Below are 14,081 nucleotides of genomic sequence, written 5' to 3'. Positions count from 1 at the left end.
TAAGGAGTATGCTCCCTGCCCTCATCCTAGAGAATCATTACTCTAAAAAAGTTCATTAGCTCTTTCTGTAAGATGTTCACTTTGGCAACCAGTTTACATTTGTAAGCAGAATTTTTCATCATACCTCAACCTGAGGTGTGACTCCCCCATCCATGATGCACCAAATTTGCCTTGTGAGATTCCTCAAGTGTCTATCAGTGCTACAGTGCAGGGGCCCACACACTTTTCTATAAAGGGCCAGAGAGTATTTTCAACTCTGTGGTCCATACTGTCTCTTGCTCTGGAGTTGCAGTATGAAAGCAGCCACAGATGCAAACAAATAGGCGTGGCAGTGTTCCAATATAACTTTATTTACAAAAAATAGGCCATAGTTTGCTGATCCCTGCTGAGTAACAAAATACAGATTCACTGAAAGGCATTACTGAATTCATTTGTCATTTATCTTTTATTTTTTTGTCAAACACTTAAAAAGTACAAATTCTAATAAGAGAATGTGAGATTTGATGTTAACAAGGGGCTATTTGTTTTGGAAAGTTGAGAATCACCACTGCAGAAAGAAAGGTTTTGGTCTTCAGATCTGATGAAGACCACTGTAAAGAAACCTGCTGTAACATTTTCAAGTGCATATTATATGCCCCAACCTGTGCTAAATATAAATACTTTCTTTACATGGACTATTTAATCTATTTGAAAACAAACCCCAATGATGTACATACAATTAACCCTCATTTTACAGATAAGGAAACCGTGGCTCAGAAAGTTCAGTAGCTTGGCAAGGCTCACATAGCAAATTAGTGGCAGAGCAGACTAAACTCTAGGGCTACAAACATCCAAAGGCCATTCCTTTAGCTACTATTCTAAACAACCAATCCTCCCTGGTGGGCAGAGAAGATTCACCGTGTGTGGAAGGTTGGCCCAAGTTCATGTGTCTTCTGATGTTCTTCTTTTCCTGGGAGCTCTTGACAATTATGACTGCCTCACAAACTTTAATCTCCCCTGTACTCCTCTGACCTAGGTATGCATGGACACTTACTCCTTTCATTCCCCTTAAGGTGAAGACTTTACTTAAAGATAATAAATGGAATTCAAACAGAAAAAAATTTTAACTAGCTCACTAGATACAGATCTTCTGAGACCACAGGTTCTGGCCCATGCTTACGGTCTCCGTAGGTTGACTTCTTCCCTGGGCCTTGACCTATTTCCATGAGACAAAGACACATCCCTGGGAATGCCCCTATGTTCAAGCCCTAGAAATCAAGGTCTAGGAAAAAACACCTTTCACTAGTCTAAGGCTTACCTCACAGGTCCCCATTTTCTGACCCAGGAGTCATCTTCTCTCTGCATAAAACATTAAACAAACATGTCCAGTCCCTTTTGAGGAGATCCCAAAACCCAGCCATGGTGGCGTGGTCTTACTCTGTGGCCCCAAAGGGCAACCATATGATAATAAAACAGCCTAACAACACTAGGTGCAGTGAGAGGGTGTCTGTCATTTTCCTTATAGAAACCTACTCTATTTCCCACCCAGCAGCCATTTAGTAGGAATGGGGCTGACAACTGCAAGAGTGAATGAACATATCACACTGATTCTGTAACAAGAAGACTTCAGTGAGGCAGCGTTCCCCATTTCTGGCCCATCCTTCAGGACTTCGGATGGCCCCCACAGCTGCCCTGCCCTTGTTTTAGGGTGACTATCCCACTGTAAGGCCACTCCCATTACAGCCACTGCTATTCTCCTCTTCCAGGAACAAGTGACTACCCTGGAAAAACAAGAGATGAAACACACTGCCCTTCAAATATGAAGTAAAAATAATTCTTTAATTATTAAAAGATCACTTCTGGGCTTTAAAAAGTCTTTAAATCTTAAATGTAATGTTGAAATAGGGAAATGGTTATAGCAGCCTCACATAAATTATTTGAGTTAATAAACATTATCACAGTATTAAGAAGGCAAGGTAAACAAATAGCTTAAGTATTTTATTTGTTTGCAACTAAGCTTGTTAACACTATATAATGAAAATGTACAAAGAATAATGTTGCAGTTTTTGGTTAGATTTAAGTCAAAGACATTCATTAATAAGGAATCTTCGAATGTGAATATTCCAGAAACTTCTCTAAGCCATCTGATCAGGACAACTGTCTCTGAATATTACCTTACTTTGGAAGGTACTGGCATACATTTGAATTAAACACAGTTTTTTTTCAAAATAAGCCTTAATTAAAAAAACTATTCTATATTCAAACTAAAACAATTTTAATAGAACTTTCCTTTCCGAAACAATAATAAAGGAAACAAGGCATTTTGTAAAACGTGGTCCTGAACAAGTCACAGTAAAAAATAAATGTATACTTAACTTCCACCTCCTCAAAACAGAGGTTACTTTCTGTTCCTCAGCCTTGGAAATAAGGTGAAGAACAGTCTGTAAGCAACTTCGGGCAGGGGGTTGCCAAAACAAAGCTCAAGCAATTGAACATGGACATCTCTTAAAAGAATTTGGGGGAACCTGACCAAAGGATCCAAATTCTATTTCTAATGAGTGATACAAAGGTGAAGTGGCGCCTCCCAAGTAGCAGTGCCTCAGGGGCGTGGCCCAGCCCCATGCTCACCTTTGTCATGCTCCCAAGCAAAGCCTGATGCTCCTCCTCCAGAGGAGACTCTCTTCCTTCTTAGAGGTTCAGTGTCCAGGGAGCTCCTTGTGTGAATGAGGTGAGCACAGACTCCACGTGGGTATTTTAAGGCTTGGAGTCAAAGTAATGTTCTAACACAGCTAGGCAGAGTCATGTGTCAAATGGCCTGTCTCGGGTTTGTTCTAATTCCTCACCACGCATTTGTAGACCTAGGACCACAGACCTTTGCTATGTCGTCATAATCACATCTAATGTCCATCCTAACTTATGATTCATATTCTGTGCCTGGAAACAGTCCCTGTATTTAACAATAACACCTACACAGAAAACAATCCACTGTTACAACTTATATGGTCACAAAACATTAATGATCTTCTGCAGACCAAGGAAATGTTTTTAACCATAATTGTCGTGCATCAAATTCACAGCCAGAATCCCCAAGATCAAAAAAATTTGCACAATACAAATAATAACTTAAAATACACATAAACACACATACACACACTCTCACACACACTTCTTACAGAACTGTGCTTGGGGAAACTCCATTTGTTGAGTGCCACTGAGGGCATATTTTGCTAAACTGCTGCTCCAGGTATTTTTGTTTGGAAAATCTATCACAGTAGGGCACAGCTGTTTATTGGATGAGCAGAAAAGAAACATATGCTTGTGGCAACCGGAAAGTTTTAAGGTCTTTCAAGTTATATAAAATGGACCTGCAGAAACATTTAAGTGTTCTCAGGATGCAAAGTTGGAGCTGAAATGTGATATCAAACCAGTTGCAAAAAGTGTACAGCAGCCATCTCTTGAGGTCAAACCTGGTACCCAGATATGCAAGAAAGCTTCAGGACACATCTATAAATTAGGAATAAAAAACAAACGAGTGTAAGAATACTACAAATATAGTGTCATGCTTTTTTAATATTAACTAACGGTAAATGTGATAAACAGTAGAGGATATCAATCACCACTAAAGAGGTCCTAAATTCGCAAGAATTTAAGAAACTTGACTCAGACTCAGTTTACATATATAGCTATTTATAATTTCTGTTTTGAGTAATGGGTAGTTGCAAGATGTTTAGAATTAAGAAATTCTGACCACACACTTGATAAGCTAGCTTAAGGACTCAACTTTCATAAATTAACAATTGAAACTACCTTTCTGAGGGAAAAGCCAGGTATTAAACAAATTGGCACTGAAGTCAGACCACCTGGGGTTTTAATCCTGGCTGAACCACTAGCTGTATGAGCCTGGACAAATTATTTAAATTCTTTAAATGCTATCCTTACCTGTAAAATGGGACTAGGAATAGTTCCTCCCCCACAGGGTAATTGTGGATTAAATAAACTTTGTGAGGATTTAAAGGGTTTAGCACAGTGCTGGACATATAAGTATTCTTTAAATGTTATCTATTATTTTACTTCACAGGGGCTTTCTGCTCTCAGGAGACAAGGTACTCAGTGTCAAAATCTTGCTCTCGGAAGTTGAAAAATTCAATGAAAAACTTGGCAATACTTACAGCTTGTTGGCCTTGTCCCATATCGTCGCATAATCTGATCATGTGTGAATTTCACAAAAGATTCATATTGTTCTGTGAGGGGAAAGACAGTATATACTATCCCCAGAAACTCTCCCGCAGTTTTTCAAGAATGAAGGGTCAGAATCACATCTAGCTTCCCAGTTTATATTATCCACGCTCAGGCCCTGCTTATAATGGTCACTCTGAGATCTGTTCCTTTCTCTTAGGTCCCAGAGCCAAATCCCTGGCTCCTAGGTTTGGTCACTGATCATCGCTAACATTTTCCTAATAATCTCACCCCTGCTGTAATTCCATCTCCTGCTAATGGTTTCCCAAGATAGACAGCTGTGCTCACTACCACAAGCCAGCAAATTTTAGTATTATCTCCTATAGGACATGAAGCTTGAAGCTCTTTTCTGCACTCTATCTTTTCTATAAATTTCAACATACAAACTGAGTGATAGAGGTGGAATGGCTAGAAAGCTAAGAGAAAATTCCACATTACCTAATTGCAGACAGTTCCACAGAAGTACCTTCTGAAGGGAAACTCAGTAAAAAGACAGAAGGTAGTCTGACATCCAAGAACACAGAAGTGTTTACAGCCAGCTGGTCTAAACAATTTTGGAGTGGGGGTAGAATAGGGGAATGACATACTACAGCTACTTCTTATAATACACATTGTTAGTATATTAAAGGATCAAAAAAATGTTACTATAAAGAAATTCATTTAACTCTGTTGTTAAATCAACAGTTCTCAATTTAAAGCCGACCAATTAACATTCTGTTGTGTGGGCCACCACATGAGAAAACAATACTTACAGGAAGAAGCTGTTGCCTAAAACCTCTCTGATCACAACATCACCCTCTTTCACTAAACAGGTACTACTTCCTATTCCTGATTTAGATCCCTTCCTTTCACAAAAGGGTCTACTGGTTGCCATCACTAATCACTCTTTGTTCTAGCCTGCGCGGTGCTTTCCAGACTTTAAAGTACCTCTAAATCACAGGATGCCTGACTTCCCACATCCATAAAGTGACTCCCACCAGGAAGTCTGAATGTGTAGACTATACTCTTCCCAACCACCTGTTGGGAGGTCAGCATGATTCCTACCACCTGTTAACCCACCAGCTTGCCCGAATAACCTACTTGATGCCTTTATTCATATGGAAAATTCTTGAAAGAAAAGCTTGGCTTATCTTGTTTCAGAAATGTAAATGAAAAGTCCTTCCATATAATGTATAAATAAAATGTTTAGAATCCAAAAGAGAGTAACCAAAGAGAGAAAATTAATACTCACAATTCATTAAACCTTCTGGAATTAAGTGTTACGCTTTTTCTAAGTTACCATTTACTTAACTGGGATTAATCCTTACAGAACCCTATTAACAATGGCATAGCCACTGCTCAGCCTACCTGCTAGTTTGGTATTGAGGATTTGCTCATATTCCTCCCGAATTTTATCTTCATAGTCTTTTAAGAGACGCTCACATATTATTCCAACTTGTCGGAGGGTAAAGGTGGGCTGGTCCTTCTTCATCCAGGAGGAACCTGGCCAAAAGACATACTTAGTTTACATATACATTCTAGCTCTAGGGTTCTGAATTAGCAACTATGCAAAGAGTCCTAGAATATAAAAATTCTTTAGAAAAATGATATTTTCCACTATTTTACATGGAATAGTTTCACAAAGTTCTGACATTCATTCTACAAGGCAAGGCTGAAGGTAAATTAAGAAGTAGGAGGAAAGTATATTCAGGTGTGCTAAATGATCTGCACACAGAAAAACAGTTCTGATGCCATAACGATCCGAGCCCATACAGAATGCTCACTTGGTAAAGAACAAAAAGGTTAAAGCTGATATAAAGCCTCTAGTCTGAATCAGAGAAAGTAGATTCACAATATAAGAGCTACCCAGATCCTTGGAGATCATCTACACCTATGTTTAATCATGGTGGTGCATCATAATTATCTGTAGAATTAACAACAACAAAAAAGATACATATGTCGATTTAATTCTGGGGTAGGGCTTAGGCATCTTTTAAGTTCCACAGGTGATTCTGATAAGAAATGGTTGACTCCCCCAATATAAAAAACTGTTAGCTAAGTCACTGACGAATGACAAAAGGAGATGATTAGGCACTACACATCTCATCCTTGATCCCTTTTGAAACTAGGTTGAGAAAAATGAAATGTTCATTAACACAAAGAGTTGATTTGCTTTTTGGTTTTTTTTTTGTTTTGCGGTATGTGGGCCTCTCACTGTTGTGGCCTCTCCCGTTGCGGATGCACCGGACTGGGGCAAGAACCCGTGTCCCCTGCATCAGCAGGCGGACTCTCAACCACTGCGCCACCAGGAAGGCCCTTGAAATGTTCATTAGACTGCAGCTGGAAACCAAAATTTCCCCTGGGATGCCAGATGGAAATTGGCTTCTTGATCATGATAAAAGCAGCAGCTCTGTTGGCAGCCCAGTTCTGAGTTTTCCTCAAAGCTCAGCCTAGAATCTGTTTCTTCAGCCCTCTTAGTCTATAAACCACTTAACGTCTAGAAACAAATCGTTTTTTGCTTAAACCAAAATTTTTTCTCTACAAATAAAATCTGCAAAACATCTAGTCAGTAATTATTTATAATTGTTTCTCTACCCGTAACATATTTTATTACTTCAAAATGATACTACTAAAATCCGAAGAGAATATTAAGGAGAGACGTGCTAGCTACAACCACTGAAAGATCTATCACTCATGTATGGGCAAGAGCAATTCATTGGAAAGGGTGTTATTTGAGGGTCAAGACCTTTGGGTTATAAGAGGACAATTTTTTTTAATGTATTTATTTTTGGGCTGCATTGGGTCTTTGTTGCAGTGTGTGGGCTTCCCACTGTGGTGGCTTCTCGGGTTGTGGAGCATGGGCTCCAGGCACACGGGCTTCAGTAGTTGTGGCACATGGGCTCTAGAGCGCAGGCTCAGTAGCTGTGGCGCAGAGGCTTAGCTGCTCCACGGCATGTGGGATCTTCCCGGACCAGGGATCGAACCCGTGTCCCCTGCATTGGCAGGTGGATTCCCAACCACCGTGCCACAAGGGAAGTCCCAAGATGACAATTTTTTAAAAAATTATTTGTGGTGAAATTCACATAAAATGAACCATTTTAAAACTGAACAATTCAGTGGCATTTAGTATAGGCATAATTTCTACAACCACCACCCCTATCTAGTTTCAAAATATCTCCACCACTCCAAATAACACCCCTTACCCATTAAGCAGTTTGTCCCCATTCCCCGCTCCCCCTATCTCCTGGCCAACATCAATCTGTGTTCTGTAAGGAGACAAGTTTTAATCAAGGTAATTTTTAATAACTCTTAGAACTGTTATAAAGTAGAATATTCTGTGAGGAAACAAATATTCTCCTCTACTGTTAAAGTAGGCAGAGTCCACCACCAGTGGTGATGTTTGGGCCCTGGCCTGTTGACTATTTACAGGGATATGGCAGGCAAGACTCATGGCTGAACTATGTGACGATGAAGGTTCCCTCCAACCCTGAGATTCTATTTTTGAGCCATCCTCTCTGACCACCTGTCAATATTACAGAGCAGTGCTGTCACACAACTTTCTGCAGTAACGGAAATGTTCTATAGTGCTGTCTAATACAACAGCTACACGTGGCTACTAAGTACTTGAAATATGGCTACCACAGCAAGAAACTGAATTTAAATTTTAAGTAATTTAAAATTAAACAGCTACATGTGGCTATTGGCTACGGTATTATATGCTGCAGTTATAGAGGGTACTCTTGAATTGGGTGGAAGGAAGTCCAGTCAAATCAACCTAAGGTCTTTTGCAATTTCATGACTCCATGGTTTTAAAAGCATTTATAAGTAGTAATACAATGAATATACTTTATCAATTTTATTACTTTAGATGAAATCAATTCTGGTTTAGGAAACCATCATTTTAATTACCACTTACAAACTCTTAAATGGATGGTGCAAACTAAAACATGCTTACCTGGCGAACTAGGTGCTGTGAGTGCTGAGGAGTGAGGCTGACTTTCCGAAGTACAAGCTTCACTCTGATTAAGAACAACTTCTAAATGTCTCCACCTCTGATAACGACTGTATTCTTGTTTTATGTTCTGAAAAATTTGCTCTAATAAAAAAGAAACACACTTGAGCATTCACTTTACTGTGTTACTTCTTCAAGCTTCTTGTCCCTCCTCCCATGTTATATTAACAAATGTGTTTATACCAGATAAAGCACTCCTCCTATAATCCCCAAAGTGTTTCCTCTTGTTGCCACTATTTCAGTAATACATAGGATAGTAGCTATTTTGGCATAAACCACCCAGGTAGTTCCCTTTGCTTCTTTTCCTGTGACAATGAAGACCAGATCTGCTGTTTGCTGTAGGATTAAGTAGGACAACTTACAGCAACAAACAAACAAAACCATCCTTAGCTTCTTCACCTAATAAGAAGCAATTTTTGATCTCCTCTGAGTTGCACAACTTCACAAACAAGGGTATTAGGAACAAGTCTCTTACACCAAGGCCTTCTAACAATGAAACTCTTGTCCTGTTTGGGATTCAAGATCTTTGGGGAAGAGGAGAGCAGAAACCATTATGTTCACAGCCTGGACACTGACCAAGAGAAGACCTGAGGTTACTGCTTGGAACTGATGGTCAGAGCTTAGAAAAGAATTTTCTGATCCTATAAGAGGCAGTATTTGGTAGGATTCAGATTACTATTCTGTGTCAAGGTAATCATAAACTAATTTGTTAACGCTATTAGCGGAGTCCAGGACACACAAATCACTAACCACCTTGAAGGCCACTCCTAGAGACAACACAGAATCTGGAAAGATGTGGTTTTCAACAAGTTTCTTGGGGTTTTTTGATAGAATATGTATTCACTTTCCAGATCATAAAGCCTCCTTATAAAAAACAAAAACCAGGAAATTATATCACCCCCCCACTTACATTATTCTAATATATACTTTGCTATAACAATTTTTTTTTAATGGGGGGTAAGTGTTAATAATGCCATTTTGCTTCTTCCTATGTGACTGTGACCTTGGGAAATCATTCAGGATCTTTAGCCTAGTACTTCAAAACAAATGTTAAATGCCTACCCAACAAAGTTGTGAGAATCAACACCAAAGACATTAACAATGCCATAACAAGTGATGGTACAGTCCAGGGACTGACATGAACTCAAAGTAGCTCCACACGTAGCTAAACTCCAGAACTCTCAAGCCTGAACACTGGAACAATGCAGGATTAGCAAAGCTTTCCTTTCAGAATGCTATGAAGTTCATATTTTAGATCCCTGAATTTATGAAGTCTTTGCTTCATCTTTAAAATGCATTATTCTCCAAGCACATACTTGCCAGAATCAATACAAGGATGTAAGGAACTGCAAAGAATTGAAACAAGAAAGGACAAGTATGAGGACAATGCTCATGAGAACAGAAGGTCTTTGATAAACTTCTAACTGCCTCCTGTACAGCAAAGTGAACAAATGGAAAGACACAACATTAAGGCTGGTAGAAGGACTGGGAAGTCCAAGAATCTAAACATGGTATGCACAGGAGAAAAAGAAGTAGCTGTGACTTTCTTCCCAAGCAGGCCAAGGCATTTTTTTCTTTAAAAAGAAAAATGCAAATTTCTTTTTAACAGTGGATAATAATTTAAATTCTTGCCTCCCGTTATTATTTGAGGTTGTGCTTCCAGCTTATATCAGACTAAGCCCATCTTCAAAATTTTACAATGACTCCTAGTTGCTACAGACCAAATTCAAACTCTTGAACATGGCATTCCATGCCTTCCAAGACTGGGCCCCAAATTATTTTTCCAGTTCCACTACAACCGAGTTCCATTAAACTATCCTTTCCTTCACCTGTGGGTTTTCTAGCCTTTGCTCTAGCAGTTTTCCTTTGCTTGAACTGGGGCGGTCTCTCCCCCCAACATTATTCAAGACCCAGCTAAAATGCTACCTTTCTGGAAGTTATTCTCCAACCCTCAAGTCATGATCAATTAACTGCTTTGCATCTAGACTCCCTCCATGTTTACAAACATTTCCTGGAGGTCAGCAAACCCCTTCCATGTCTGGTATCCATCTAGCTCCTTTAAGCAATGAAAGGCTTAATTTTATAGGCTCCTTCCATAAAAAAGTGCTATGATACATATCTTTTTTTTTTAAGTTTAGTAAGAACATAGTTTCTTGACTATTTCTGAGAGAACTTTTGAGTTAACAAGTAGGATATTTTGATATGAAGTCACTGATTTTTAAATTCACTTTTCTATTAGTTGGCTTTATTCTTTCTTTTTTTAGCAATTAATATTTCCTCCCCCATTCTTCCTTTTTAATCCAGAAGGCATCTTTCTCTTCAGCCAAAGAACCAAATTATTGTTTCTTTCATGACAGAACCATAACTGATCAACCTTTACAAATGAATATTTTTAATAAAATATTTTAACACAAAATGACTAAGAAATCTATGCAAAAATTAAATTTTAAGATTAAAAAAACAGCGACGCCATTACAGCACCCTGCCATATTTAGGCTTCCAAATACATTGAACAATCACTTAGTAGGCATCTGCTATATTATGAACTACCATAAAATTAATCTAGAGGGAAGTATTGGAAGAAATAAAACATTTACATAAATTCCATTGAGACAGATAGGGCAAGTACTAATTCTATTTTGCAGAAGAGAGATCCAGAAAGATTATGTGACTCTCCTTGGGTATCTGTAGGAGCAGTGGAAGAAAAAAATATCACTTCAAGGGGACATCTATGTACCCTGCTTTTGCAAACATTATTTCATTCAGTACATAAGGCTTTGCAACAATAAGTGATCAGGGAATTTAAAGTAGAATGGAGTTCCTTATGGAGCAGGGTTAGTCAGGTAATGGAAGACTTGAAGAAACGACTGTATTTGGATTAACAAACAGAAGGTGAAAACATCATGATGGAAGACAGGATACAGGCACAGCCAAGTGGGTGTGGGGGAAAAATGTATAAAAGACTGACTAGGTAAGAAATGGTTAGAGTTGATAAATCCTTTGAATGCCAGGATAAAGAAGAGATAAGGTAAACACAAGTAAGGATACACTGCCTAGGAGAGCCTGGCTGGCAACTGCTGGGATCTTGGTGTGAGAGGATGAGGGCCTCAAATCTGCATCGTGGATACACAGAAGGAGGAAATAATGGCTAAAGACACTGGTAACTGAAAAGGGGCAAGAAAGAATGATTTTAAGGCAACCTCAAGGTTTTGACAACGCTTGAGGAATAGAAAAACCCACACAAAGAAATGACTTGCCAAAGTCCAGTTTTGAGGCACCCCCCGCCCCGCATTTCCGGAAGCCCTTTAAAACTGCTAACTATTCATTCTGATGCACTTTCCCCTCTACTCCTGCGCAATGGTTAGGGGTTCGGGTTTGTTTTTTTTTTTAACTTTATTGTCACACCAGTTCTCCTCTTTCCTTAGCCTATGTGTAATCCCTATTGAAGGAGAATCTCTCTGTTACGGATGGTTGAATTCCTGCTTCCGGAACCTCTGTATGTTTAAGGATTCTCAAATTCTAGCTAACGACCTACCGATTTCAAGCCATATATGGTACAGGACCACAGCCATACAATAAAAGAACAGGGCCAGTCTCTTAGAAACAGGTTGAAATCGGATTCCACGCCTTCGACGGCGGTCTTAAGTCCCTAAAGACTTCTGGAAATCAGGTCTCCCTACAAGCCACAGCACAGTGCTGCACAGCACGCACTCAGGTCCCCTCCCAGCAACCCGCCCCCAACCCCACACCCTCAAGGCCGGGTTCGTGAGCGGAATCCAATTTTCCATGGCCCACTGGATCTGCAGGGTGGCTCAGTGCAGGCGCGGGCAGCGGACGCAGGAAGGGCTACGGGGGCTGCGAGGGCCCCGAGCGGCCGGGGATATTCCCATCCTCCTCCCGCTGCCCACCCCCCTAGGCTCTCCAGCTCCAAGAAAACCGACACTGTGGCCCCCCTACGCCTCCCGGATGTCTCCCATCCCCGGAAGCGACCAGGCCCAGCGACACCCCAGTTCCCTTTTCTCAGGGCAAAGAAGGGGTCCGCGAGTGAATTAGCCTAGCGTTCATGAGCTTCCCTCCCCCCACCCCCTTCAAAAAAATGCCTGGGCCTGGCTTCCTGCCAAGCCCGCAGCGTAGGTTACCCGGGGTTGGAAGGCGCCGCTCGCTGCCGGGCGGGGCGAGCTGCTGCAGAGTCGGCGGTGGGGTCTGCGCCTGAAGCAGCGGCGGCGGCTCGGCGTCCGGGGGCCTGAGGCCCGGAGTGGGGCCGGGCAGAGGGGCGCAGCGCCGCCGTTTCGGGGAGCCGGGGCTCAGCAGCGCCGCCTCGAACTCCATGGGCCGCTTCAACGTCGCCCCGCACGCCATGCCGCTGAAGGGCCAGGGACCAGGAGCCGACGCGACTTTAACTGCGGCCCAACCTCCCGCTCCTCAGCGGAGCCCGCAAGCCAAGCCGGCTCCAATGGCGGCTCCAGCACCGGCAAAGGCGCTGGCCCCGCCTCCTGGGACGTCACGGGCCCTCGCCACCGCCCAGAACAGGGGGTGGAAGCCGGAAGGGCCGCTCTGGGAGGTCAGTCAGCACGTTCCGGCCCGCGGCGCCCTCTGCTGAGGAAATGGAAAGGCCTGGGCGGAGAGCTTGGTCACCAAGCAAGGTCGGGAAGGCCCCAGCCACTGCCGCTCTCAGGGTCCCATCGTCCCCCCCATCTTCCTGAGCAGACGCGCCGGGGTGGCATCTTAGGTTTTCGCACCTGCGCGAACGGGCATGGGGGAGGGGAGAGTTGGCGGGGCTTGTCCAGAGGCCGCGGGGTTCTGTTGTCTCCCGGTACAGTAACCTCGTTCCATCCAGAACGCTCTAGGCCCTGTGATGAGAGAGAGTTATTCTAAAAGGTCTGCAGGGGCATCCCCCGAATCCAGGAAAGTCTTCACTTAAACATAACCCAAAGTCTGTGGGTGGACTTCAGGAAGTCCACCAACCCTATGAAATATTGTGCAAAATAGCGTGTGTGTGTGTGGACGTATTTTGGGATAGATGACCCATATGTTCGTCAGCTCATCACAAGGGTCTGTTACTCCAAACAGTTAAAGAAAAAACAGAAAACAACCCACTGGCTTAAATCATCCAAGAATGGTGTCAGAGGGTTAAGAGCTTCAGCTGATAACTGATTTGCCAGTCTCCCTGTCTGGCCTGGCAGCCCAGATGCTTCCTCAGGTCTATCCGAATTCTTCAAAGCAGTGCCAGCTATAAAGTGCTTTTGATATTATGGAAAGATAAATAGTTAACAGGAGGGTTCTGCTTTCGGGAACCGTATGTGCATGTCTAGTACTGGGAAGCAGGTTCAATACTTTCAAGAGATCATCAAAGGGATCTGTGATCCAAAAAAGGCTAAAACCTTTCTATAACTATTCATATATATATATATGTAAAATAATGGCCATGCCTCCTGGGATCTGTCCGTCTAACCACATCTCTGGGGTTTTCCAAAACAGTCCAAATTTCAGATACTCTCTTTTACTAGACCTTATGCCAGATCAATGTGCCCCAGTATTTGCAGAATGTGAGCGATCCTACCTCAGTCCCATTCTTCGTCCCTTTTCTGTTGCTCTTCTCTGTCCTCCCCAATTTCTCCAAATTTTATTAAGATCCAAACATAGGTTAAGTTTTCTTGCATTTATCTTTGACAAATAGCAGAAATAACTCTAAAATGACTAAGCATACCAAATGTTAAGTTTATTTTATCCCATTTCTTTTCCATAAGGACATAAAGGTTTACAATAGGCAAAACCAAACAAACAAACAACAGCTAGAAATAGAACATTAGGGCCAAAGAAAAAGGAGATCACAATTATCCTGGGGTTAAACATGACTGTGACTGAATTTGATATT

At 41.7% G+C, this 14,081-nt stretch overlaps 1 protein-coding gene across 2 annotated transcripts; it reads right to left on the bottom strand.

Moving 5' to 3' along the window:
* On the bottom strand, positions 1–12,807 carry AKIRIN1 (akirin 1; the record flags this gene model as incomplete). 2 transcript variants are annotated; one of them, XM_079928825.1, is made up of 5 exons in its annotated part: positions 12,346–12,791; positions 8,150–8,290; positions 5,563–5,697; positions 4,149–4,220; positions 1–3,483 (listed from the first exon to the last, which is right to left on the bottom strand). In XM_079928825.1, exons 1-5 carry the CDS (start codon positions 12,563–12,565, stop codon positions 3,473–3,475), a joined length of 579 nt encoding a protein of 192 aa, XP_079784951.1. In that variant the 5' UTR covers positions 12,566–12,791. The 2 variants fall into 2 exon arrangements, with proteins under 2 accessions (XP_079784951.1, XP_079784950.1); XM_079928824.1 differs by lacking the exon at positions 1–3,483 and having other exon boundaries at positions 4,123–4,220; positions 12,346–12,807.
* Positions 12,808–14,081: the final 1,274 nt, after the last annotated feature.

The sequence above is a fragment of the Stenella coeruleoalba genome (assembly GCF_951394435.1).
Source record: "Stenella coeruleoalba genome assembly, chromosome: 1".
NCBI lineage: Eukaryota > Metazoa > Chordata > Mammalia > Artiodactyla > Delphinidae > Stenella > Stenella coeruleoalba.
The sequence above is the reverse complement of the archived record's forward strand: the minus strand, read 5'-3'. Positions and strand labels throughout refer to the sequence as shown.